Below are 27,273 nucleotides of genomic sequence, written 5' to 3'. Positions count from 1 at the left end.
CTGCCCCAAAATGCCTGTTTCTAAGATTCTTTAGTTTTAGACACAAAAAATGTGAGGCTTCGTACAAGGGTTTCGTATCCTTACTTAATATTAGACTTGACGTCATCTTAAATGACTAAGAGTCAAACAAAACCTGCCTAAAGATAACATCTTAAGCAAACACAGTTATCTCAGTTTTACAGCGTGGAAGACGAGCATAATCTAATCTATTTATGTTTTCGTTTCAGGCATTCAGTGGACTCGGTCGCGTCGTATTCTAGCCAGAATCACGTTGACCGCATAAGGACACAGAACATCTCAGCGGCTTCTTGTCACGACGAAGGCGACTTCGGCTCGATCAAGACAAGCCTCTTCAGGCGCTCTTCATCCAATTTAGAGTATCCGCACAAACGACCCGAAAGCGTCACGTCCAACACAAGCTCCACAAGAAGCCGCCTTCGAGAGCTTGTCGAAAGGAAATCGAACCAGGAAGAACACAAATCTGCAGCAAACACCGTCGGGGATATCCAATATTTTGAAAACCCTACAGAGACGTTAGAATTTGACAAACCGCGAAATTCACTCGAATTCAAGAAGAGCCAAGACGAACGTCCCAAAAAAAGGAAACTATCCAAATCTAAAGAAAAGGAGAAAGACATCTGCGAAAATAAAAATAAAAAGCATGAAAAGTACCAAAGCAAATTAGCTGAATACTATAAAATTCCTGTACAATTGCCACAAGACGAGTTTTATCAGCACCTAACGCGGTCAAAAGCAGCAGAAGAATTATTACAAAAGAAGTTTTCAAATTCTGATACTGAATTTAATGGGAGTTACGGAAGGTTGTGCAAGCACAAAGAACTAGAGGGTTCTAATTTGCGACGAAGTCGGAGCTTAGCAGTCATCAGAGAAGAAACATTTACAGACCTACAGATTCAAAACCACGCAAAGAGCAAGCGATCTCAACTTATACCTCGAGCCCGCTTATTCGATAAGCCTTGCTTCAAAGACAGGTAAGCCGTTGCTCGGTTTTACTAGACTAGTACTTAGTATAGAATAGACCATACAGGAATTAACCAATAATAATTATAATAAATTCATTTATTTCGGGCAACTTGGCCCATACAATAAATACCTTACAGACTATCATACATATAAAGTGGCAATGTGGGCTATCCAATTCTACAACACTTTAATGATTTGTCACTGTACTAGTTTCCTTTATATCCTCCATACATGGAATAAAGCCATTTTAGTTATTTTATAGAACCATGACTTTTTTCCATAAAATATAAGTGAGTTTTAATCACTATGCCATGCAACGACTAAACATTTACTATCAATGTCGGTCGTAATATCTGCTTGCTTATCTTTAGTGACCTGCTTGACCTTGGGTCGGCTAATCAGAGAATTTAAAGAGCCGCAATGGTTGACCTTTTTTTTCAAACTTTTTTTTTGCCTCCTATTGTATTCTTCTACGGCTATAGACTAACGAAACGAAAGTCACATCGTGTTATATAAATTATATAAGCAATCACTCGCGTTTCGTGTATAGATAAAAAAAACTAACAGTTTACTTCCCTCGTTTCAGGTTACCCGGACGCGCTAAATACCAAACAAAGGAGGAAGTTTTGGAAGGTATTTACATCGACAGTACTGCATCTTGTTTTGGAGCTATAAATGGTCAAAGAGAAAACGAAAACCATCTTGAAAATACTGACCACAAATCAGAAAAAGAAGACGCCGTATCACGGAATGAGAGTCACCATTCCAGATCTATTAGTGGAAGTTGGCCGAATTTAAACGACGATTTCAAACAAACCAATCTCTCCGAAGACAGTATCGGACATTCTCGCAATCCAAGCGAAATAGACAGCCTAGATTCTAATTACGTACGAAAACACTATAATTTTGATGCACATCTTAAAAATTACAAGGACAGCTCTCCAGAGACTGAGCGCTCAGTGGTGTCACCGGATAATAACAAACATCTTTACATAACTGACCACGACACAGACCAAGAAGATAGAGACCGCTCTAAAAACAATACCCCTAAATCCTTTACTAACGACAGCCTATCGATCACTCGAAGCGATAAAGATAAGAAGGATTCAGCTGAACCTGAACAAATAAATGACGTAGACTCATATGACGAGATTTCAATCCAAAGCAAAATAAGTGAAGGGCCCAAAAATTCTACACCAGAAGATAAAGCTTTTGAAATTAGAGACTCAAAAAAAGACGAGGAAACACGATCCGTAGTATCAGAGAACGACGGAACTATATCGAGCCCCCCAGATAGCATTACATCGTATATATCAATTTCAATAGCTTCATCAACAGATAAGTCACATAAATTAGAATACTTAGCTAACTCGCTAGCTGAAAAAATTGATGAGTATTGTGAGGCACAATTTAACGAAAATATTTCAGTGACGTCAAATACATTGAACTCAGAAAATAATAACACTGAAAGCGACCCTATCTACACAAAAGTAAACAAAAAGAAAACCTTCGCTGACATTCGCAGAGACTCTTTTCTCAGTAATAAAAGCAATATATTTAACGAAATACCGAAAAAACATAACAACGAAGTATTCGTCAGTAACACGTATATCGAAAACGATAATTTTTCAACAAAAAGTAATTGCACTTCAACAAAAAATATAACTACAGAACCATTTGTTACAACGTTAATAGAAAATCAATATTACTCATTACCCGATATAAATATAAGTAAATGCTTGAGAAAATCAGAAAGAATAGACGCTCAACTTAGAGAAGAAGACCAAGAGGATATACCTTGTGAAAATACATATGAAATAGCGCAAACTCATTTCAGAGAGATATTATTAACAAAAGGTAATGAAAATTACGGCCAGTTAAATAAAACCAATGTTATCAATAACCAAAACCTACAATTGAACAAAAGTGTTTATCTGCCAGACTATCGGGAGCCTCAAGCAATTCAAAGTTTTTCTCAACTTGAAGACGATTTAAAGTCTATAATTACTATAGAAAGTTCTAATGCAGATGACAAAGATAACAACTTCTTCCGATCAGACTCTCATCAAAACGAAAGGGAGATAAATGAGATAGAAGGAACTATCCGAAATAATAAAGTTATAACAAAATCAGAGAGTTTGAAATTAACTTCAAGTTCAATTTATAGACCAGATCACAACATATCAAAATCATTTTCACACGATAATATTAACAAATCCGCCCAAGAGAAGAAAGCAAAGCAGGGAATTCGTAAGCATTATTCTTTGCGACAGCGTGATCCGACTGACGATGATATTCATCGCTTACCTAGCCCGAGTACAGTTCAAAGAAGTTTAAATAAATCCTGTGACTCCAAAGCTATAAATATTGTTAAAGTAGAAAATAATAGTACGCCCTTACTGTCTCGAGTACAGTCATTTAAAACATCAGCCGACTCTAACATTGCTATAGTGCCTTTGAGTGGACACCAAACACTTGTGATAGACCCACCACTTACTCTAGATTTGAAAGATAATTGTACAAAGTCTATTCACAAGCCAGAAATAAAAACCATAATTGCATCTGCCGTAGAACCAGTTCTCATATCAAACACTAAAAAGAAGGTTCAAGAAACTACATCCGAAAAAAATAAGGAAAGCCAAACCAGCAGTGGATCGGTAGACAATTCCAGTTACTGGATCCCGAAAGACCCTTTTATAACAATAAAATTGAACAAAGTTGTAAAAACTTCTGTTCCAAAACTAAAAAAAGATAGCTGCGAAAAAATTGCTGGTTCTCAGTATAAATTCGAAAAACCACCACCGAAATTAATAATAAAAGATAACAAGCAAACTCCAAATAAACCTATATTACAAACTAATAAACAAAACACTAAAATGACTCGACCACAAGTTTTGCAAGTAACGGACTCGAAGAATAAAAAAGCAAAGGAGCCAATGAAGGCTGATGTTCAGAAAAACGAAATGGCGGAATTAAATACTGACATGAAATCTGGACTAATGGAAGAAATAAGAAATTTTAATAATGATAGATGTGTCAAAGAAAAACTAAATAATGCTATTAAAACCGACATCGAATATCAAGAAAAACTACATTCGGTTAAGAATTATTGGTCCAAATTGATCGATAAATCACCGGAGGCGAAAGACAACGGAAGAACCGAGTGTAAATTAAAAACGAACGAATCTTCAGAAGTTGATAAAAATATCGACATTGAGAAAACTACTTCAGATGAACCTGATTCTTCAACAGATGTGTCCGTAGGCAGTATTGTTAAATCTTTAGAAACTGTCAAGATAGTGGACAGCATACGAAAAATTAGTCAAACCAAACTGCAGCTTTGGAAAGACGAATCTGAAAAACTGAAAAGTGATTCTGAAATTGAGGAAACCGCCGTCAAGAAAATTGCTAAGGACTGCGAGGGTAATTATTATGAGAAACCAAAGCCTACAAATACAAAATCTGAATTGGAATTATGTAGAGATACTCCGGAAATTGAAATAGTAGAACTGAGCAGTGAAGATAATCAGAATCATAAGACTCAAGCGACACTAATTAAGGCAAAGGGCTTTGACAAAGGTTGTGATGAATTTGACCATGTCCGATATAAAGTTATGAAGTCAGAATTATTTAAAAACAGCATGATCGCAAACTATCGGAAAGAAGCTCAATTTGACGGATTGTTACAATATTTACAAGATTACAGCTTTCAAGAATTACTAGTGAACAATAACATCGTGATTATCGAACCTGTAAGAACAAAAGTTGAACCTATGCCTCGAAATAGTAACAACCAGGATACTCGCAAAATTCCACCCACTTTATTTAAAAAGAATGAAAATTCATGCAGTCATGTAGACAGGTCTAAAAATGCAATTCGTCGCCATTTTTTTTACCATCCGATTAGAGTAAACAAAGAAATAATAGAAGAAGAATTACCAAATCCGGACACTGTTAAAAAAGTACGTAACCTATTTGAAGACACCCTGAAGATGAAGAGTCCAATGACAACAGCACAAGATCCGCCTTTGGTTGAAGAAACTATAGGTTTAACAAGACGGGCAACGTCATACCGAAACCTTAACGAGGAATCAAAGGGTAGCAAACTAGGGGGCAGAAAGAAAGTTATTCGGCAACTGACAATCGACACAAATTTCGGGCACAAGAAATGGGATAATGCCAGTCTTTCAAGTGGAGTATCAAGTGGTGATCTAAGTTCTAACAACGAATACGAAACCGACGGTCTTAGCCCATATCCAAACAAGAACTTGAAGGACAATGTATATAGTTCCAGTGACGAATATCTCTGCGATTCTGTCAGTCACGACTTCTGCTGCGAAAGTCAGTACGTCAGTCCGGATATAATGAAAAAGATACGAGAATGCGGTACTACTGTGACTTATTATGGTGGAAAAGTGTTAAACTCAAAACCCGGTTCCACTGTCAGTCCTATGACTAAAGCTATAATGGACGAAATAAAAGGACTCCAGAAAAACTGCAGCAGAGACTGTTATTCCTGCCAGACTAAGTGTCGAGGCGAAAAATGTTCATGCCTAGTAGCCGATAAACACAAACAAATAGTCCAAGATAAACAAAGTTCTAACGCATCTTCAGACTCGGGCAATCCAGAATCCGAAAAAAGCAAACGCTCAGAGGGATTTCCGGGATTTAAGTTTAAACTCGTGAAATCGAACAGCTGCAGCAGTAGACTGGAATTGACGGGAACCGATGATAATAAAGTTCCTCGTATGAAGTTCAGATCACCTAGTAAACTGAAGGCTGATGATCCTCCATTGATGAATGACGATGAAAACTCCGTAAAGAATAAGATCTGCCGTCTCGAGAGCTACAATAAAGGAGTAGTTAAGACACCGTTTGAAAAAAAAGACAACGACGACAAAAAAATTCAGCACACCACTATAAACAAACTGAGCGAAAGTATTTTGAAGAAGAGCGTAGTAGTCCGTCCTCAAGTAGTTGCTCAATCAGCTTTTATTAATAGAGAAGAAAAACAAGCCCCGCAAATTGAAACAGCTGAATATGAGACGACCCAAAATGACCCAAAGCAAACTACAGATCCACACAGTTTTGAAAAGAAGTACTATTACGTAAACGAGAACTTAGAGCAGAGCAATGTGACACCTGGGAAATTCGGAGAGATGGTATTCGAAGAATTTGAAGTATTAGAATCCTGTTATGATAGTTTAAATAGCAATAAGTCATTGAAATAATAAATAAACTGTTACTTTTAAGCTTTTGCTTACATAAATTGTGATCTGTTTTCGATTAATGCTATTAAATTATTGCTTGTATATGTAGTACTTTTAGTAAATATGTAGCTTAATATGTACTTATATAATTTAGTTTATAAGCATATCCTGATATGTAGAATTCCATTGTAACATTCGAATTGAAGAATACCGTAAACTTGGTGATGGTTTCTTTGTATTAAAATATAATGTGAGTAGTTTCACGGTGTTCTTTTGTGGTCATTTCGATATAGAACCTTACCGTCAGATTTCTCGGTGTCGACTTTTGACGGCGATTTGGATCGATGTGCGCATACGCTTGTGAAAAATGAGCGACGGGCAGGCCGCCATCGTCGGCACCAGGACTCCTGCACAATAACAAACTTATTTGAGAAAACGTCATCATTGAATTGATAGACATTTAATTAGGTAAATACAAGAACAAATGAATGAATCACGATGTGTTGGAGAGAAATTCCTTTGCCTATACATAGATTGTCGTACCTAAATAAAATGCAGCATGAAGAAAATTAACAATATTTCAGTAAAAAGGTCTTTGACTTTGTTTGTTCGTCTGCTAAACATAATTATGCTGAAGTCGAGTTTGGCTAAAGATCGAATAAGACAAATAGCTACGCTACATACATACTTCAAGATAGGTTAGGTTAGTTTATATTAAGGCTACGTGCCTGTCTCCTGTAGCATAAAAGAGTAGCGTAGCAAAATGGTATGTCAATTCTACAGTTTGGCATATTACGTTCAAGACATTAGTTCAGAATTATTTCAAAATATCACCGTTACTAGATAATAGAATAACCCAGCCCTAAATTACTAAAGCGCACCTTGATACCAAATGACTAAGGGCTTTTGCACGCCGCAATTTTTTATCTATCGACACAAACGCGACACGCAAGCGAGTTGTATGGCTGCTCTATGAAAAGAAAAAAAAAGTGCACCGAAGGCGCGTTTAAAAAACACGGTGTACAAAGGCTCTAAATTCTAGATAAATGTTACATTCATTTAAGTGATTGCCCAATCTGAACGATAAAGCTTGTCCTTCCAACTAAATACTCAGCCACTGTAATGGTGGCCATACACGTTACGGTTTACCGGAGCATGTATGCCGACTACCGACCGACCTGTGCAGTTTTTTTGACCTGCGCAGGCGACCGGAGCAAATTCGAAAATCGATTTTGCTTAATAACCAATGCTTACACCACTTTTTTCGCTTCCTTTTCACTTTTCTTGTATCGTTTTTCTTCAAAATTAACGCAAGTAACTCTACGTGCGTCCTCGTTCTCACTCGATGCCATCGCAAATAGATAGAACTGAAGACCGCTCCGGTACACCGAAACGTACCCATATACGCTACCTGATCTGTGCAGGCAAACCTGCCAGGTAACCTGTGCGATAGACCGTAACGTGTATGGCCGGCTTAAAGCTGCTAGCCGCTGTCGACGTCGGCGTAGTGCCAGATGCAACATCGCAGTGGTGATAAACTTACGTCCCATCTATCGACAGGTGCAGTGTGTTTGAATGCGCTTTATAAATAAATATAAATTGGATAGCTGGTTTGAATACATACTCTATTTCATTAATATCACTATATTATTATGCCAGCCACGCGACGTGTTTAAAAGCCTCATAGACATTGTCAGAATAAAAACTAAAATTAAACTAAATAAGGAGCTAAATTTTTACTAAATTTACATTGGCCGATATTCGTTCTGAAACATCACTATTGTGAATATGGACACTATTTTGAAAAAAGCTGGTCTCTCAAAATCGATGATCTTTCCGAGTGAACTTAATGAACATTGTTTTAAGGGTCATGTTGACAGATTAAACAACCATAATGCCACTCGAACATAAATAAATAAACATCTCGTGTCATTATGGCTTGTTTTAGTCCCTCGTAGAACAATTTACTATTATGTCTCCTAGATCCAGCATAAATACCAACTTTACGAGAATGAGTAGTGAAAACAGTATTTTCTATAGGTAAGTACCTTATTTTAGTTCAACAGTAAAAAGTATAATGTAGTGAAAAACAGTATACTTAATACTGTTTTTAACAGTATAGTATAGTTGGTAATCCTCACTCATGCCATTGCACTAAAGTAAGGCGAATTCTCAGAAACTTGAGTACATTCAGCAAAAATGTGTAAGTTTGGTTTAATCTGTCATCTCCCAGGATAACAGGATCAACGGAATTTGGGCACAAATTTGTGCCTCTGGGAGAGGACAGGTTAATCCACTAGAGGCTTAACATAGCCTTTCTATGTCATAGCAATAATAGGTTTTGTTTCATTGTAATAAATAGAAGTGACAAATTAAATCATTTACGCTTGGAATCAAATGCACTTGCAAGAATAGCTACTAGCCAATTGTTTTTTTTTTCGAAAGTACTTTTCACGTCACTTAAATGATTGTTCACTCTGAAATTACTTTTTACTGCCAGAATTGTATGCAGAGTTTAGAAACGGGTCTTTACATGTAACAAAAGATAAGTCATACATGCAAATATTTGAACAATACGGATAGATAACGCAGTCGCACCGCGCCTTGTATACAACTCATATGGGAATGGTTTAAGAGTTAGCTGATGGACATAAAATGGCGTGTATGACGTGCGTTATTATATATTTTACTTTGTCTTCTATATGGTGTTAGATAAATTACTGCCCTCATAAGGGAAGAAACAAGAGCGTGTCGGACACGCCCAAAATAGGGTTCCGTAGCCATTACGAAAAAATCAAATTTTTTATAAGGATTTCGTATTTTATACGGAATCTTCCAAGTTTAGGTATATTTTATACCTTAGCCTACTATTTACTCATAAACTACTAATAATTCTCAAGCAAACTTAGCCGTTATAGTTTTTTTTGAAAGTTTGATATACTTACTACCATTCTGAATTTTTTAAAACACAGGGGGACACTCGATTTTAATGAAAATTTGTACTTTAAAGTTGCATATTTCGCAAACAACTCGATGAACCGAAAAATCGTTGTAGCAAACCCCTAATGGTTTTAAAAGACCTATCCAACGATACCCCACACTATAGGGTTGGATGAGGAAAAAAAAATCACGTCTATGGGAGGTACGCCAAAAAAAATGTTCTTTTTTTTTTTTATTCGACTGGATGGCTAACGAGCAAGTGGGTCTCCTGATGGTAAGAGATCACCACCGCCCATAGACAACTGCAACACCAGGGTATTGCAGATGCGTTGCCAACCTAGAGGCCTAAGATGGAATACCTCAAGTGCCAGTTATTTCACCGGCTGTCTTACTCTGCTGCTGGGATGTTTTTCGATTTTTTATTGTACCGTTAAAATTACAGCTTTCTAGCATTGATAGTCCCTGAGCAAAGCCGCGGACGGGCAGACAGACAGACAGACATGGCGAAACTATAAGGGTTCCGTTTTTGCCATTTTGGCTCCGGAACCCTAAAAAACGAGATAGAGTAGGATGGCGCTCTACAAAACCATTTTGACACGTTTCTCCCAAACAGCGCCTTATTTTTCTGGAATTTTAAAGCAATTCGATTCTTTGTCCTTGGAAATCGCGAAAAACTTGAGAAAATATGATATTGGGTGTGTACATTTTGTATATTAAGCAAAATAAAATCACAAGTTATAATTTCGAGCCAAAACGAGCGATCTATTATCTATGCCAGTGTTGCCATTCAGGGAATGGGCAGTATCTCATTTTTAGGGTTCCCGAGCCAAAATGGCAAAAATGGAACCCTTATAGTTTTGTCAAGTCCGTCTGTCTGTCTGTCCGTCCGTCCGTATGTCTCAGGCATTTTACTCGAAAACTAAAAGATGTATATCAATGAAATTTGGAGTACAGATGTCTTGTCAAAGCCGCTATTTAGTTTTGTAGTTAAATGACAAAAATAAATATTTATAGGGGGGGCACTCCATACACGTAACAGAAATCGAAAAAAAAAAAAAAATTTTTTACTCGCATCAACGTGTGGCGCATAGTTCGACAGCTCTTTTGAAAAGATAGTAAGGTTTCACAAAAACTTTTTTGATTAAGTGAAGATTTCCGGAAATAATCGCTCCCTCTATCTTGTAAACCGTTTGTCCAAAAAATATGCAAAACATATGAAAGGTGACGCTTAATAAATACTTTGAACGAAAATTGGTTTCAACATGATCGGATATACCGTTTATGAGTTACTGCCGAAAAACTGCGCTTCTCAACAAAAGGACGTGTGAAGATACGCTCTTTTTCTGGTAATAGATTTTAAGACTGTAGTAATAATAATAATACTACTTGTTTTTTTTTTTCGTAATGGCTACGGAACCCTGTCTTGGGCGTGTCCGACACGCTCTTGGCCGGTTTTTGATCATGTTGTAGACAAGATACGGCCAATTTGCTTAGTTCAGCTGATAGAGAATGTTTCTTGCTACGTGATGGTATAAATAATAAGTCGTGTTTTTTTTGAGATACTACCAATTGCCTTATGAGAGTTATAAGGGCAGAATAAGCGTTTTCCCAGAGCAGAAAACCCCCACATACCAAATTTCATCGAAATCGTTGGAGCCGTTTCCGAGATTCCGGTTATATATATATAGCTTTTGCCCGTGGCTTCACCCTCGGGAACTGTGTATTTTTCCGGGACAAGCCTTTGTCACTCTGGCCCATAAACTATCTCTATGCCGAAAATCACGACGATCCGTCGCTCCGTTTCGACGTGAAAGACGGACAAACATACAAACACACACACTTTCGCATTTATAATATTAGTATGGATTGCTCGTTTAAAGGTATTAAATAGATAGATTAGATAGATAGATTATTTGTGTTTTGGATCTACCTACTTAGTTGACCACTAAACCCACTTAAACCTTTCAAAAAAACCCGTTAATTAGCTCGGCACCAGCACTTCTTTTCTGGTTTTATTAGATGTGCTCTAGTTACTAGTTTTTTTATTAGCCCTTCGTTACGTACATCCCACTGGTCGGCAAAGGCCTGGATTTGGGGGGTCTAGCTCAACCTCATCTAATCTCGTGTGACGAAGAGGGTAATTATCATGTTTCAACTGTAATTATTGCACTATAATGCCTATTCATCATATTTATGCGAACCAAACACCACGAAGGAGTAGAGTAACTCTTAAATGCATGTTGTATAAAGGGGAAAGGGGAGGGGGATTCAGCCAGATCTCAAATCTTACGAATCTCACCATGGAGGGTGTGGAAAAATCGCCTCACGTAATTATTGGACGCCTCCTAACTCGTTTTCATAATTAATAATTAAATTTGTTACGAGTAAGATGATAAATCATAAAATAAGGGTTTAAATGTAAAAAAAATCCTTTTAAATTATGTGATGACATTCAATATAACTTTTTTGTACATTTTATTTATTTTAATGAAAACAAAAAAAAAGTTTACTTACATTTAGCCATGAAACTAAATGTAGGTATTTTTTTATATTTATTACCTATTTGATGATTGAATGCAGATTAAAATTATCCAATATTTATATACCATGTTGTATATTAAAGGAGTGACTATATTTTTGATGTAAGTAAATAATAAAAAAACAAATTGATACAATAACATTCATTACCTATCTTCTTAGAACTTAACACTTCTATAAAATCCATCAGCTAGAAGCCAAGTGAAAACATTTTAAAAATTGTACAAAATAAACAGGAAGATCAACTCAATGAATCACCATTTAACTATAAACATTGTTGAAACAACTGCAGTGAATAAGTATGTACCAGCAGTGACTACAGGGCAGTTACCCAATGCTAAGGTCGTTTTGGAAGCCAATTGAGCAGTCATTGAACTCTACTCATCATTTTGCAGTCTGTACAACATGCAATGAATAAATTTGAAATAAGTATTATTGTATACTGCACACAACCAAATGAATTTTTTTGAAGTTTTGCATCACATTATTTATGGTAATTGGTCTCTCCAAAACTACTGCCAAAGCATAAAGAGAAATATGTAAATTTTGATGAAACTTGTCTTAAGAACCATCGCTAGAAAACCTGATTTCAAATAAAAAAACGCATTCAAATTGGTCCACCTGTTTAAGAGCTACGGTGCCACAGACAGACAGACACACATAGCGGTCAAACTTAAAACACCCCTCTTTTTGCGCCGGGGGTTAAAAAAAACCTTTTACAGCCTACTTACAAAATAAAGGATTTTGTTATGATATCCTTAAGTTCAAAGCAGGTTCAGCAAAAAGGATTGGAATTTATTGGAGATTAACTTTACTTACAAAAGTACGATTGGCATCATACAACGGAAGGTGATTGGGTCTAGATGCTCAAAAAGATCTGAATATGACCATATTATATGTTCAATTAGGTTGGTTTTTTAGAAAAATATGGCTCTGTCCATTGGAGGACAATTTTGCCAGTGTCTAGTAGGTTTTACCATTGTACGGTAAAAAATTCTATCTATATGTTCAATTATATGAGTGTGTTATCAAGTACCTTGGAGTATTTAGACAGCACTGAGGTGTATGGTTTTAGTGGACTTATCAAAGTGTAATGATGGTGAAGTTAAAAGAATACATAAATTTAAATGGCATAACACAATAATCAAGTTTAAGATCAATGACCTCCCCTTATCTGGTTTGACTTACTCAGACTGGTCGGACAAAAGATCTTATTTGCATATAGTGTTGACCTACTCAATCTGGTTAAAATTTCCTTTTACTACTTTAAAATTAAAACCACCTTAACTTTTTTTTCTGACTTGTGAGTAATGTAGGTATGATATGTTATATAAATACAAGTCCACTTCAAGTACCTAAAGAAATAAAAGTGTGAGTTTTTGAGGTGTTTGCTATGTAAAATAGGTAAGTATTTGAACCTGTCATCAAAAGTTAGCATTACCAGTTTATCGGTGTTTCTTTCTACTATAATCACAAAAGGAAAAATATTCCATACTCTCGCCTGTCTAAATTATAGAAAAATAAGACAAATAGACATCTAATTTTATTTCGAATAATATTTTTAGCACCAACAGTCAAGTTTATAATAATTATAAACAGTATTAGAAACTTCTTGCTATCATACTGGTAGAAACCTAATAAGATTTTTTTTATTTGGCTCATCTCATTCAAACTTTAAACAGTAGGTAGGTAACAACGAAAGAACAATTAAAAAGTAAATAAAGAAAACAATTTGTATCAACAAATTGGATGGCTGGATGACGTTTCAACAGCTGCTTTTGAATTCCAACTCGCATTGTATTTTTTCTATACCTACCTATCTAAATTTACTACACGTGCATAATGAAACAGTCTTTCATAGGAATACTTCAGAAAACTGTATGTATGGCATGTAAGTAAAATTAGAGTAGCACAAAAAAACAACAATTACTTACCCTGTTATTTGACAAATCCCTAAATATCGGCGACACACACAAACCACGATTTATTTCTAATTTTGCTAAAAGTCGGCACCTAGAAACACACACCGTCGACGCCATCTTTGCACTACGTATGTATAAATACTAAGTATGTGTAATCGCTCGCACCAAATTCTAGGCGCCACAAAGCAACAATCCGGCTTTATTTATTCTGATTTCTTTGAAAATGACAAAATAGATCTGGAATAAACAAAATATAAACAGTTACAAGAAAATGTAAGTAATATTGATATAATACCTCGGAACAAACCCAAAATAAATGATTTGCAATTAGTTAGGACTGAATGAATTACTATAAAAATGTAATTTATTTGATTTAGAAATAAAGAAAATAAATATTGCTTATTTTATTATATGTTTTTTCCACTTATTCAAACTCGAATAGATCGGAAAATAAAATATTTTATAATTTTTTTCTCCAACGATGAAATTGACATTTGGAAGTGGCGCCAATTTTTTCTTACGAGTGTGGTGCTCCTGTAAGTTATGGCTGCGTTCGTCGAAAACCATCGACAATATTATATTTTTTTTTGTTTTTTTTTTAAGCGGCCTATATACGACTGCTACTTCTCCAGCTCTTCAACGCGCGTTTCACGGTGACTGAAACCGTTTAGCTGTTGACAACTGACATGACATGACAAGACAACTTCGTTCGGTCGGTTCGGTCGCTCACCCACCGCGATTGTTTCAGATTGTCATTGTAGACGGTCTTGTTAGAAATATTTGTGTTTTGCGATGGCTATACCCGATTACAAGCTGAGTGCAGTATTATGCAGCCATTCTTTAGACGTACGATGTGTAGCAAAGACAAATGAGTGCTGCATACTATCTGCTTCTCGCGACCGGACCGCAAAGTTATGGCATCCTGAAGGGTTAGTGTCCAAACAATTCTAGGTTTTGTTATAAAATATAACACGCCTGGTTTAGGATCTTATATTTACTAAAAATATCTTGTTTTATCTCACTAGGGTAAAGGATTTCGTGAACGTAGTTACATACAAAGGCCACAAAAACTTTGTTTCTTGCATTTGTTGGCTTCCACCTTGCGAAGCATTTCCCGAGGGCATCGTGATTACCGGCAGCAATGATAACACTATTCTGGGCTACAACCTGCAGGATGGCAACATTGTCTTGACCCTGGAAGGGCATGAAAATGCTGTATGCAGTGTAACACCTGGGTCTGATTCAGGCATCCTTTTAAGGTTTGTTTACATTTATCGTAAAACTGTTCTTAAATTTAAAACTGTAGTAAAACATTTCCACCATTGCCAATGCCAACTATATTTTTTAATGCAGATTATGGCACTTTTCATCTGAAATGTTTTATTTTTGTAGTTCAAGTTGGGACAGTACAGCCAAAGTATGGAAGGTAAACACTCCGCATGCTACTCCAATGACCCTCAAAGGTCATCAAGCAGCAGTGTGGGCAGCAGTGGAGCTTGGCAACAAGACATATGCAACAGCTTCAGCTGACAAGACCATAAAGTTGTGGAAAAAAGATGGTGATTTAATAAGCACACTTACAGGTAATTTATTGCTTTAATATTTGTTTAATTTCAATTAAAAGATATGTTAATGGTGAATATGGTATTTGACTATTTTGTATATGTTTTATAAATTAAAACTACACAATGCCTGTTATCCAATAGAAAATCAATTTTTAAGCTACCTTTACAAATAACAAAGTTATAAAGGGTTGAAATTCAAGATTAGACAGAGAAAGACATACTGGCATGTGACGTCACACGCCACAGTACCGCCATACTTGCTGCATAGAGAAAAGCGTTTGAGAAAGAGACAGGTATATAGATTTTTCAAAAAATCACTATAAATCCAATTTTCAACCGATTTAAATTTTCTCTTCTCTAAACACTATCTAACTAACTAATTTGGCTCAGGGACCCAAAGAGGGTCTTGGCCTCCAAAACGAGAGCATGCCATCTGTCCCAATTGTGCGCAGCCTCTTGCCACTATCTGTATGTCTATATTTTCATAATAATATTAAGATATGGCAAAATCAGGAGTTGTCAAATACCGTATTCTTGTGCTCTATTGTTCTTTAAATCTTGATATATTTTTACAGGTCACACTGACTGTGTGAGAGGGTTGGCAGTTGCAAGTCCAGAATCATTTCTCAGCTGTTCCAATGATGCTTCAATCAAACTATGGGGTAACAAGGGGGATTGCCTTAACACTTTTTATGGACATTCTAATTATATCTATAGGTATGGTATAGTAAGATAATTCAGAAACTTGTTTTTGTCTTGTAGTTTTTGTTGCCCATGACACAAGCTCTGCTAAGCTTACTTTGGGACTAGGTCAATTGGTGTGAATTGTCCCGTGATATTTATTTATTATTATTTATTATAGTTTATTACAGTCTTAACCATTTTTATGTGGAAGGAAAAAAAACTTTATTCTTCTCTTGTTTGTCTTGAATAATGCCATTTTTTACAGATAAAATTAGAAATATAGCCTTAAATTCTGCACCAATTCAGTTAGGAGCTCAAGCACTAATGAAAAGTTAAAAAAATACTCAGCGGCATTCATTCAAATTAAGTTATTAAGGGCTGCTTTCAAGGATTATAGTTGAAAAATTTAAATATTATCAGAGGATTCCTTCATGCAGTATTATGACCAACAAAACTAATAGGTTGATAACTGAATTGACACACAGCATAAAAAGACTCGTTCTATGTGGCATATACAGGGAGGAAACCAATAAAATTGATATGTCAATAATTCAGTGATAAGTTACTTAGTGATGTCATGGTTAACAGATAATGTTAACAGAAATCTACCATACTCCGCATTTGCTAGCTATTGATTAATAATAATGGTGCTCTGAATTTGCCTTGACAAGTTTGCTTACACCGCATGCATACCCTCTCTACTCTACTAATAAAAATGGGCCTTAAAAGTGTTTGCATTGTATTTCAGTATCAGTCTTAACCCTTTGGGTGTTGGTGGTTGGGCGTCGAGCGGTGAAGACGGATCTGTGAGACTATGGGCAGGCGGCGACTGTATCTGTGAAATACGTCTGCCTGTGCACTCTGTTTGGAGCGTTGCCTGTATGGACAACGGGGACATTGTTACCGGTAACAATAATGTGTTAATGGTTCTTCAGTAATGTCGAGAGTGCAAAAACTATTTTTACACAATAGTAATATTTTTATATAATCTTCAGTGAATAAAGTCATGTGTACATATTTTTGGCACTTCAAACATTTATATTTTTGCTGCTGACTGTAATGCAAATCTACAATATTATTTAATGAATAAAGTAAAGTAGATCACTATTTGTTCCCAATTTTAAATATGTATACATATCGTTGGCATCAATGCAAGACCTTCTAAATGAAAAAAAGAGTATTCTTTACAGTAGAGTAGACAATAAAATGTAATATTTTGACAAAAATAATGTTTTCACCAAATCTTGCAGTTACAAGGTTCTGCAGTGACGCCGACGACATGTGATGTCATTATCATGTAATGTAAAGGATTAAAAATGAAAATGATTGTTTTATAGAAACTTATTTCTTCAACAGGATCTAGCGACGGTGTAGTGCGGGTGTTCACGAAGGATCCCGCACGGTACGCCGACGAGGCGACGTTGAAGGTGTTTGATGAAGAAGTGGAGAAGATGCAGGCTGCATCGCAGCAGGAGATCGGCGGCTTCAAACTGTCAGAGTATGTTTCAGGATTTCTTACTAAAGTTGGGTCTTTTTCAAAATGTTTAACACTAGCTTTAAGAAACTTAAATTGAAATTTTCGGGATTTTACAAAATAAAATTTCCAAAATTTATATCGTGGTCTTCATGAGTGTGTTGTGAAATGTTTCAAGACTTGCCAGTAAGAATGGGCACTCAATTTTTTAAATACCAGCACTAAAAATCATTGCCAAGAAGCAAGAAGCTAAATTCATGTACATAGTAAGTATACAATCAATTACACAATTACAGGATTATGGGATTAGTTCAATATTGGGGATAAAAGTAGTGTAAGAGGTCCAGCTACTACATGGGGAGGAGTTTCCCGTAGGAAGGAAAAGTCACTTAAGTGTTGATGTCCCTAACTTTTCATGACTCCAGCACGAGTTTTAGAATACGGGTAGCCTAATTCCAGAGGGGCTCAAAAGTTGTTAGATTGGTAGAAAAAGTGTTTTATTCCTATTTCCTACATACAAATTTATGAGCGGTTGTTCATTTTTAGTGTACGGCGTTGAAGGTGTTTATAAAGAACAATGCAGGCAGCAGCCGTTCGGCGGGACCGAACATACTTCTGTAACATTAAACCTAACTTTTTTATGAGTTTTATTTCTTGATAGAATGCCATAAAATTCCCTAAGAATTAAGTTATTGACATAGCTCACAAAAAAATGCGCAATTTGAAATGGTATTGAACCGCTAACCGCTGGGGGAGAAAGATCCTGAAGTGGCAACCAAGAAATGGAACACGAAGTGTTGGCAGGGTTCCCACTAGTTGGGTGCAAGTGACGAGTTGTCGTTCATTGTAGCGTTCTGAGGAGGGCCTTTATTCAAAAGTGGACATCTTCTGGCTGATGATGATGATGATGAAACTGACCTTTGCCACATAAGCATGCATTGGGTCAATTCCAGGGTAGGCAGGGTAGGTTGTAATAAGACTGAAGACCTAATTCATTTTCGTTTGGAAGTGATCAGAATAAGAACATCAGAGACAGGTATTGGGATGGTATGGGCTTGTTCAATGGAGGTGTAAATGTAATTCTAAGTCAACCGCTTTCAGAAGAAGCGATGCTGATTTACAGGTTCATTAGACAGGCCTTTGCATCCAGAGACGTGGCTTCAGTGCAAGGAAGAGCGTAAAATTTGTAGTGTGGTGTATATAACTGAGGCTCCCCATGAGGCTGACATAGTCACATTTGGTGTACTAAAGCCTCGTTAAAATACTAGATAAAAAAAGGGTAGGCAGCGCTAATTTGCGCCGCAGCAGCGCATTGCCAGCCCCCCAGCATGGTAAGGCAGCTCAAAGCGCTGTCTACCCTGAATTGACCCAATATATAACTACACTTACTATAAACTCATAATGACTTTGCTTTCCCAGGCTGCCAGGCCCGGAAGTTCTATTAGAACCGGGAAGGACAGACGGCCAGACCAAGCTGGTCCGCCGCGGCACGAACGTCAAATGCTACTCTTGGAGTGCGGAGGCCGGCGCCTGGACCGAGCTCGGGGACGTCATGGGTGCCAACCCGGCGGCTGAAGGGAAGACAATGTACCAGGGAAAGGTAGGCACTGAGATTTTGACGACCAGTGGCCCATTTCACGATGCTAGAGTTGCGATTTACAAGCGGTAATCCCCCGCGCGACAGACGTGACCGGCCCATTACCATTTAAGTTGTGCCACTCTCCAAAAGCCATTATCTTATAATTTTTTGTCTCTTACAGGAATACGACTTCGTATTCAGTGTAGACATAAAGGACGGCGCGCCGCCCATCAAGCTGCCTTTCAACAAGAACGAGGACCCCTGGACCGCTGCACAAGCCTTCATACACAAGTGAGTTACAATGAGGGCTATCGCGTATGAATTCGCCACTAGAGGCGCTAGTGTAGCGTGAGGTCTCCGAAATGTCAAATCTCATAGTTTTTGGGTGAGCTACGCAGGTTTATTTATAATTAGAATAATTTTGTGAATATTTTGCAATATCTGAAATTAATTATGGCAAATATGCGTTCCAGGGCAATGAATGTCTGTGTTTTGAGACAGTTTTGTCTTTCGGAAACCTTTGTCCTGCCTTTTTTCCGAACAAAACGGGGACTATGCAACACTGTGGCATGCTCGATATTTTTATAGTACGGTTTTAAGGTGTATTAAATATGATTTTAATCTAAACTTTGTTTTCACGCCCGTAATAACAGACTTTGAAAGCCACACTTAAAAACTTCACGCAACAGTGCGCCATCTATTGAGACAAAAAACGATAGCCCTTATTGCTGTGTCGAGGTCTTCGTACACGGTATTGTCATAAAATCTATATCACAAAAGTTAAAAGTGATACAATTTTACTACACAATAGTCACTTTTTTGTATAAAAAAGTTAACAATTATGTAGAACCAGTGTTTACCCGCAGCTACACGCAGCCGACACGTAAATCATTAGATCCAGCAGCTGAATTGAAATTTCGGGATTTTCAAAACTTTCCGTCGGAATTCCCGAAAATTAAATCGTGATTTTTCATTGGCGTTACATTAAAAATAATCATGTCAAATTTCATAATTATAAGCCCAGCAGTTGTTGTTTCGAGATTTTATCCGTATCCCGTGGGAATATCGGGATAAATAGTAGCCTATGTTTTATTTCAGATGTCCAGCTCACATACCAAATTTCATCCAAATCCGTCCAGCCGTTTCAGAGTGAAGAAGTAACAAACATACATACTCACTCACTCGCTCACTCAAAAAATTTCGTATTTATAATATTGTACAGGTTTTACCCACGATCCTCTGCTTGAGAGGCCAAAGGTCAATCCACTAAGTCATCAAGGCTACTGTAAACTATTAAGCTTGCAATTAACGTTTTTCTGCTTGTGTTTTATAGGATGTGATTTATTTAAGAACTTTTGTTTCAGACACGATTTACCGCAAGTGTACTTAGAACAAGTAGCGAACTTTATTATTACTAACGCGAAGTTAGACACATTACCGGCGTCCAGTAATGGGTAAGGACTTATTTTTTTTTTATTAAATATGATTTTTGACTGTTTGTAACATAATAAAAATGTAAACGGCAGTGCCCCCGCCAATCCGAGCACCGTGCCATCCTTTTCTCGAAGCAGTTCAGGCCATTTTCTACCCCCCTACAATTTCGTTGTTGATAAAACTAAAATTTTATTTATATAATTGTATAGCCACTGTGTGGATTGTAGTTAGCAGAAATAAATGTTTATTTTGTATTTTTTTAAGCTGTATTTGTGGATACTGTCATTTATTTTTTAAAGCTACGACCGTTCTTGGGAAAAAAGAACTTCTACTAAGACTACGTACGCACTATGCGGCTAACCGCGCGGTTTTACTTTACCGTCCCTCTTCAAAGTAGCGCTTGAGAAAGAGACGGCACGCTAAAACCCGCAGCAGCATAGTATTTAACCTAAAACGCCGATGTTCGTCAGCATGTATTTGTTTTTTTTTTTTAGCTTCGCGGACCCTCTGACCGGCGAGTCTCGTTACGTGCCGGGCTCGGGCCGCGTGGCGGGCCTGGCGCCGCCGTCGGCCGCCGACCCCTTCACCGGCTCGGGGGCTTACATGACCTCCGCAGCTAGTAACACGTCAACAGCCACCACTACGGACAAGCCGCTCATACCACACGACGCCTACATAAGGTACTCACTACTCACTACTCGCTGCTCACTAATCACTACTCATTACCCACATTCCATTAATCGCGTCCAGTGCTTAAAAAACTGCAGCAGCTAGCAACACGTCCACAGCTATCGCCACTGACAAGCTGCTCATACTAAATACACGACATTTACATAGCTACGGTAAACTACCTATTACTCATAACCCACTACTTACCACGGACTACTTACTTCCTGCTACTCACTGCCCACTACTCACTACCCACTTGTCTTCTCGATATTCCGGTGTATTGTGAATAGTGAAAGTGTAGCTTATTCACTACTCACAACTTACTATTTGAAGAAAACTCTGAAAAGTACATGTTGTTGTAGAAATGTGTATTCGAAAAATTAGAGCCCAGTCGATGAACATTAGATCCCAAGATATGATAGATATCTAATTAAGTTAGTCAGCTGACTAGCCACTACTCACTACCCAACTTACTATGAAGTTGAATGAGAATAAAAGCAGCTAAAGGGGGGCTGAACTTTAAACAAATACTTGCCTTATTTATTTACAGATTCGACCAAGCAAACCTGAAAGCAATTTTTGAAAAACTAAAAGAATTCAACAGCAAAGTGGGTGACGGACTGAGCGCATTGACTGAACAGCAATTAGCCGATATCGTTAAGTTAGGTGAAATGGTAAGATTACTTGAGCATATTTTTAAAATTCTAAGGGCCTACGCAGACAGGCGCGGGCGCAGGTAAAATCTGTCGCACACGCGTGCAGTTAGGGCTGCTCATATTATTTTTCAATAGGCTGTTACGTCCTAACTAACCTAACCTCGTCAGTTGGCGACCCTTTGCTGGGTTGTTGTGGTTGTTGGTTGAGACTGGTCATACTATTTGGTCCTTTTTGTTTCAGAATAGTACTTACAACGCTGATGCAATAGGTTTACTTAAGAAGACTTTAGAATGGCCAAAAGGTATGTGTAGAAACACGTGGTACGCTAATATAAAGTTCCACAGGATCATGAATGTTATTCATGGATTTAAGTATTGAAAACCCAGTACCCCCGTTTACCTGTCTCGTGTAATGTCTGTACGCTGTGTGTGCATGCGGTGAAGCATAGTCACACCGCACATGCTGAGCCTGAATCTTTTGCCACATATATAGCTGAGCATGTATGTATGTACCTTTTCACAAATATGTATTTTTTTATGGGCAATAAATGTTTTTTTTTTATTTCTTTAAATCGTTTGCTACTTTTTTTTATTAAAAATCTGCTTCATATATTTTTATCAGCCTCCTCCTCCAGCATCAATATCTGACACAACGAAGCGTGCATAAATATCTGATACGCCTCTATTTCTAGGGTCGGTAAGAAGTGTCAGATATTTTTATTTCAAAAATATCGGAAAATCACACTAGGTGTAATTTTTGTGACTGTAAAATAAAAAAAAATATTGAGTATTGTTTGTGTGGCCTTCTCTGAGATTCGGCCCTGCTTTTATCCTGACTAATTAAAGATGCGAATGTGATTATTTGTTATTGTTTGTCTTGTTTGTTTGTTACATTTCAAGCCTAAAGCACTCAAACGATGACAATCCAATTTGGAATGGAGATAGTTTCGAACCCAAATAAAGATATACGATGTTTTTTATGTAAAAGTGTATTGTATAGCTCCATAAACGAATTATCGAAGACGAACTTGTTAATGATAATTGATAACTTGTTTATTTTATTTGTTTTAGAAATTCTCTTCCCCGTACTAGACGTGACGCGGCTCGCGGTCCGCAATAAAGAGATCAACAGTCAGATATTCGACACGACGTACGGACCGAGCTTCATCAAATACCTACTGTCCCTGTTAGCTCCAGGTGCGTTCAGTTCATTGGTCTCTTTACTACATCTCAATCACAGTATTTACTGGATTTTTGGAACTATATTGTGACTCAAGGCAGACTTAGGTAGTACTGCCACATCTGACGGTAGAGGTGCCGCAAAGTGGACAAAAGATGTAGACAAGGGTGTATCAGCCCTTGGCCCTGGTTGGTGGCGCAGTCTCATGTTTTAGGTAGAAAAAGGCAAGAGAGAGAGGATTTCCCGCGCTTGTTTGGTCGTAAAACGTGGCGTACCTATTCGAGTGAAGTTTAATAAATTCCACCACATTAACCAGAAGTGAACCATATACAACGACTGTCTTAAAAAAGTTCTGTTGTGACTTGAAAATTAGCCATACATAAATAAATAAAGATTTCTTGCCACAGAAAAAAAAGACACAAATGCGAGTAAATCAGTTACACATAAGCAGGTGGCTATGGGCTCAAGGTCAAGATCAGCATAAGCCGCTAGCTAAAAAAAACTTACAGCGCTAATTTTCGGCCTGCGGCGCCTATCGCTCAGCGCGAAAAATAATTTTCACTTCTCATGCTCGTAAAGTTCGTATTTATGCTGGATCTAGACGACATAAAATGGCTTTTTATGCTCTAGTGCATAAAGTAAAATCTTCGTCTAAGACCAAGGCAATCAGGTGTAAACAAACAGCCACAAACAAAGAAGTTTCTACAATTATTTTTTTATAAATTTTAATTTATATAAAACTAAAAATCAAATCAATCGAAATAGATCAATAAAACTAAAAATGTATAATTATATAATAATGCATGAACAATAAAAGATACATATAAGTAAAAAATATTATTGCTTCCACTGTTTATATTTAATTTCCTCGCCATCGAAGTGAAAAGCAGAGTGTAAAACTCGAGCATTACATCCATTTTCCCCTCGACGTGTGTGTCTATCCACCCTCGCCGTATCGTCTCGGGTAAAATGACTCGTTTATGCTCTTGTTGTACAATCTACTATTACCTTTGTGTCTGATTGTGTCCGTCGCTCAACGGTATGCTTCATACTATTCTTGAACTACCACTGTTGAATATCCTGTTTGACAGATAACCTCCCAGCCAATCAGATGCTAGCGATGCGTGTGTTAGTGAACGCGTTCAGCGACCTGCCCGGTGAGATGTTGGTACTGGCCGCGCGCGAGAGCGTGATGCACAGCCTCATCTGTCTCACTCAGCTCAACACCAACGCGCAGGTGAGTGACGTCGTTTGGCATTTGCCCTATGCCAGCGAGGGAGAACGAAACATTACGTTGCAGATCCCGTGGGAATGTTCGGATAAAAAGTAGCTTAATTTTATCTAGTGGGGACGGTACGATACGAACTTCGATTTTCTTAGTAGCCCTGCTGTTGCCGTAAAGGTGCGGCCAGATGCAGTCGCTCGTCGCTCGTTTGCAGCGATAAATCTTGTCACGTGACCCCATTTTGAAGGTGATTTTGAATTTCCCGCGACTCAAAAAAAAAGTAGCGACAAGATGGCTTCTTGCAGGAATGATCTTGGCCTTGGAAGCTGATCTCTTAATCTTATTTAGTAGCATTCGTGACAGTGGTACAAATAAAAAAATATATAGTGAATGAAAAAAAAATAACAGTGTTTTTGCCGTAATTAAGTTTTTTTTTCAACAAATTCAGCTTTATCGCTATATGTCACGTGACCAGATTAAACACTGGAAACGAGCGTCGAGCGATTTCATGTGGCCGCGGCCCAACAATGTAGCACGCATTGTTGTCGTGTTTGCAAGCCATAAATGAGTACAGCTGTCAAATGTACAAATATAATCACCACCTTTTCGAGCAGTGTCGTGAAAAAACATTATTCAATAGATCTGTACTTTATTTTTATTGTATCGCAGATAGCGGCGACGTCGCTGCTCTTAAACCTGTCAGTGGCGCTGGCGCAGCAGCCGGACGCGCCCGACCTGGCCGACTGTCTGGTGCAGCTGCTGCCGCGCATCACCGACCACGAGGCTTACTTCAGGTATGACTCGACGAGCCGCTGTCAGTTACACCCACTGTACACTTGAACCAACTGAATCGTGACCCACAAGGCTCGGATACCGGTTAAATTACCAAACCGTTATCATTGTACTTGGCGCAAAACCTTTCCTTTTTGGTTTCGTTCGCGAAACCGTTATTTTTAAACCGGTTTCTAAGGGAACATTTCCATAAAGTTCTTGTCAGATTAACCGGTTTAGAACAATAAAAACCGGTTTATTCCGGCGCAGGATAAACGTCGCCGCCCGCCGCCGGCCGGCCAGCTGTCACTCGTCGAATATACCGGTTATAGTTAAGTTCTTAAAAACGTTCGCGTTCTTATGAAAGTTCGGAATTAAACCGAAATATGAAACTACCGTGAGACTCACTCATATTAAATATATTGACCCGGATAACGCACACTGAGTTGAGTGCGCGTCTTGCAGCAGCCGCTGAGTCGCGTTGCACCGAAGACGAAGGGCTACGGATTAGCCCGAAACATGTCGAGCTAAACTCGATTTAAGACGTGAGTTATCCTTGTCAATATATTTTATATAAACCGGTATTTCCCGCTATTTTATATACCGGGTCCGAGCCTTGCCTTAGGCCGTATTGCCTAGCGTTTCTGACGCTCGCTCGCTTGTATGCGAAATCTGTCATTTGATTGCGATCGCGAGCGCCAGACACGATAGACAATACGGCCTCTGTTCGTAAAAAAAAACATAGTGACATTGCCTTTTCATTGCATTGCTTGACAAGGGAATTTATTATGACACTCACTGTGAGAACGTTCTACGGTTTGTCAGGAATCAAATGGTTCGATTGTATTTAGGACAGGGCGCAAAGAAAGGGTGGTAACGCGCGCTTACCGTTTTACTACTAAATCCGAAAGGAAATAATTGCTTAGGGCATGAATAATGTAGTTAGTTGTGTGCGTGTTTTGTTTAGGTATGTACGAGTCTTTAGAAACAGTGTTTCGTTTAAAAAAAACATGCCACGTCTATACGCAAGCAAGCGGTTGGCAAGCGATTAGGATTGAACAACTTTGCTGAAAACTTCAATTGTTGCTTGTCAATTCTAGAATTGTCAACTGTTTTTTTTTTCTTAGTATATGTTTAGTTTTTTTTCTGAATTTGTTATAATAATTAAAATTTCAACTGCCTCTGAAAAGCTGGAAACCAAGAAACGCAAATAGCCTTTCAGTATCAAAACTAATCAAATGTCCGCGACCATCATTCATTCATTTTCATCAATATGGACCTCCGCAAAGTAACGCCTGGTTCATTAAATGATTACAAAAGAGTCTAAGATTTCCTCGGGTAACTATTTAATACTATTTATACTAAAAAAAACTCATACGTTTTATTTCTCCACAGAGGTTTAGTAGCCCTCGGAACTCTTCTAGCGGAGGCGCCAAGCAAACTGGTCATACAGACGAAGATAGTGTCGTCCCCGACCCTCCACGGCCGGCTCGGGCGCGACGCTGTGTCCCAAGATGCCGCGCTCCGCAAAGTCACCGCCTGCTCCCAGCAAATCATCAGCCTGTTATAGGGAACCTTGGAACTGCCGTACTGTGCTACTGACTCCAAAGCCGTGTTAACGTTTATGAAGGCAGAGGCAATCAACCACATGGGTTTACTTATGACAATTATGAGCCTTATGGTCGATGATACTGTAATGCTCCGTAACCAACCATGGGCGGGTACCCAAGGTTGGTTACGTATGCTTTACAATATGTATTATGCATTAACTTTTGAAAAACCTCGCAAGCCATGTTGTGTGAAAGAAAAAACAAGCATGGGTGATTCAACCTAAAAAAAAGGTGATTCTTAAAAGATCTGTTTACCTTAAGGCCGCTCGCCCACGGCGACTTTTTGTAGCGATGCTGTCGCGCGTTCGCATTCATACAGTCGCGATGCGGTCGCTAGCTATGTACCCTCGCCCACATAACCACGATTCAGTCGCGATGCAAACGGCGCTACTGTAGCGCTTCACCCTCCCTCCCTTCACACCCTGCCTCTGTTCTGTCCACGATGTCGTCCGAAACCGTCGCGCTTTTGCATCGATACAGTCGCGATGCTGTAGCGCGTTGGTATCGCTTCTTTGCGACTAACGCGCGTTAGTAGCGATGCTGTCGAGCATTTACAAAACGCGCGACAGCATCGCTACAAGAAGTCGCCGTGGGCGAGGGCCCTAAAATTCTCGCTTCCATATCATTGAGGATTTTGATTCAAGAAAAGAATGTATCTTGGTTGAACGATGCGAACTATCCGCGTATACAATTATGGCTTGTTGAAAAAGTATAATGTCTACATACAGTCGGAATTTTATCGAGTATGTTACACAGATCCGTTACATACACCCTTTGCTATTGCTTCTTGTGAATGAAACTGCGTACAAATTAGCAGTATACATGAATATGT

The 27,273-nt window shown here is 38.1% G+C and overlaps 3 protein-coding genes across 3 annotated transcripts in view; 2 read left to right on the top strand and 1 right to left on the bottom strand.

Annotated features, from left to right (window-relative positions):
• Positions 1-6,457, top strand: part of jv (javelin) — a 97,935-nt gene extending 91,478 nt beyond the window's left edge. The window contains exons 2-3 of the mRNA XM_074095602.1: positions 228-992; positions 1,571-6,457. Coding sequence (XP_073951703.1) covers positions 228-992; positions 1,571-6,215 — 5,410 coding nt within the window. The 3' untranslated portion in view covers positions 6,216-6,457. The remainder of the gene's footprint in view (positions 1-227; positions 993-1,570) is intronic.
• Positions 1-13,752, bottom strand: part of MCU (mitochondrial calcium uniporter) — a 203,691-nt gene extending 189,939 nt beyond the window's left edge. The window contains exons 1-2 of the mRNA XM_074095620.1: positions 13,607-13,752; positions 6,496-6,601 (exon numbers count right to left, since the gene is read on the bottom strand). Coding sequence (XP_073951721.1) covers positions 6,496-6,601; positions 13,607-13,711 — 211 coding nt within the window. The 5' untranslated portion in view covers positions 13,712-13,752. The remainder of the gene's footprint in view (positions 1-6,495; positions 6,602-13,606) is intronic.
• A 538-nt stretch (positions 13,753-14,290) lies between these two features.
• Plap (phospholipase A2 activator protein) lies at positions 14,291-27,236 on the top strand. The gene is made up of 16 exons (XM_074095596.1): positions 14,291-14,523; positions 14,620-14,853; positions 14,987-15,177; positions 15,735-15,876; positions 16,592-16,749; positions 17,200-17,341; positions 18,737-18,917; positions 19,078-19,187; positions 20,261-20,350; positions 20,825-21,010; positions 21,550-21,673; positions 21,897-21,957; positions 22,727-22,852; positions 23,927-24,072; positions 24,730-24,854; positions 26,227-27,236. The coding sequence occupies exons 1-16, from the start codon at positions 14,387-14,389 to the stop codon at positions 26,399-26,401; spliced, it is 2,328 nt and encodes a 775-aa protein (XP_073951697.1). The 5' UTR covers positions 14,291-14,386; the 3' UTR covers positions 26,402-27,236.
• Positions 27,237-27,273: the final 37 nt, after the last annotated feature.

This window comes from Choristoneura fumiferana, chromosome 12, assembly GCF_025370935.1.
Source record: "Choristoneura fumiferana chromosome 12, NRCan_CFum_1, whole genome shotgun sequence".
NCBI classification, from domain to species: domain Eukaryota; kingdom Metazoa; phylum Arthropoda; class Insecta; order Lepidoptera; family Tortricidae; genus Choristoneura; species Choristoneura fumiferana.
This window is presented reverse-complemented; position numbering and strand designations above follow the sequence as displayed.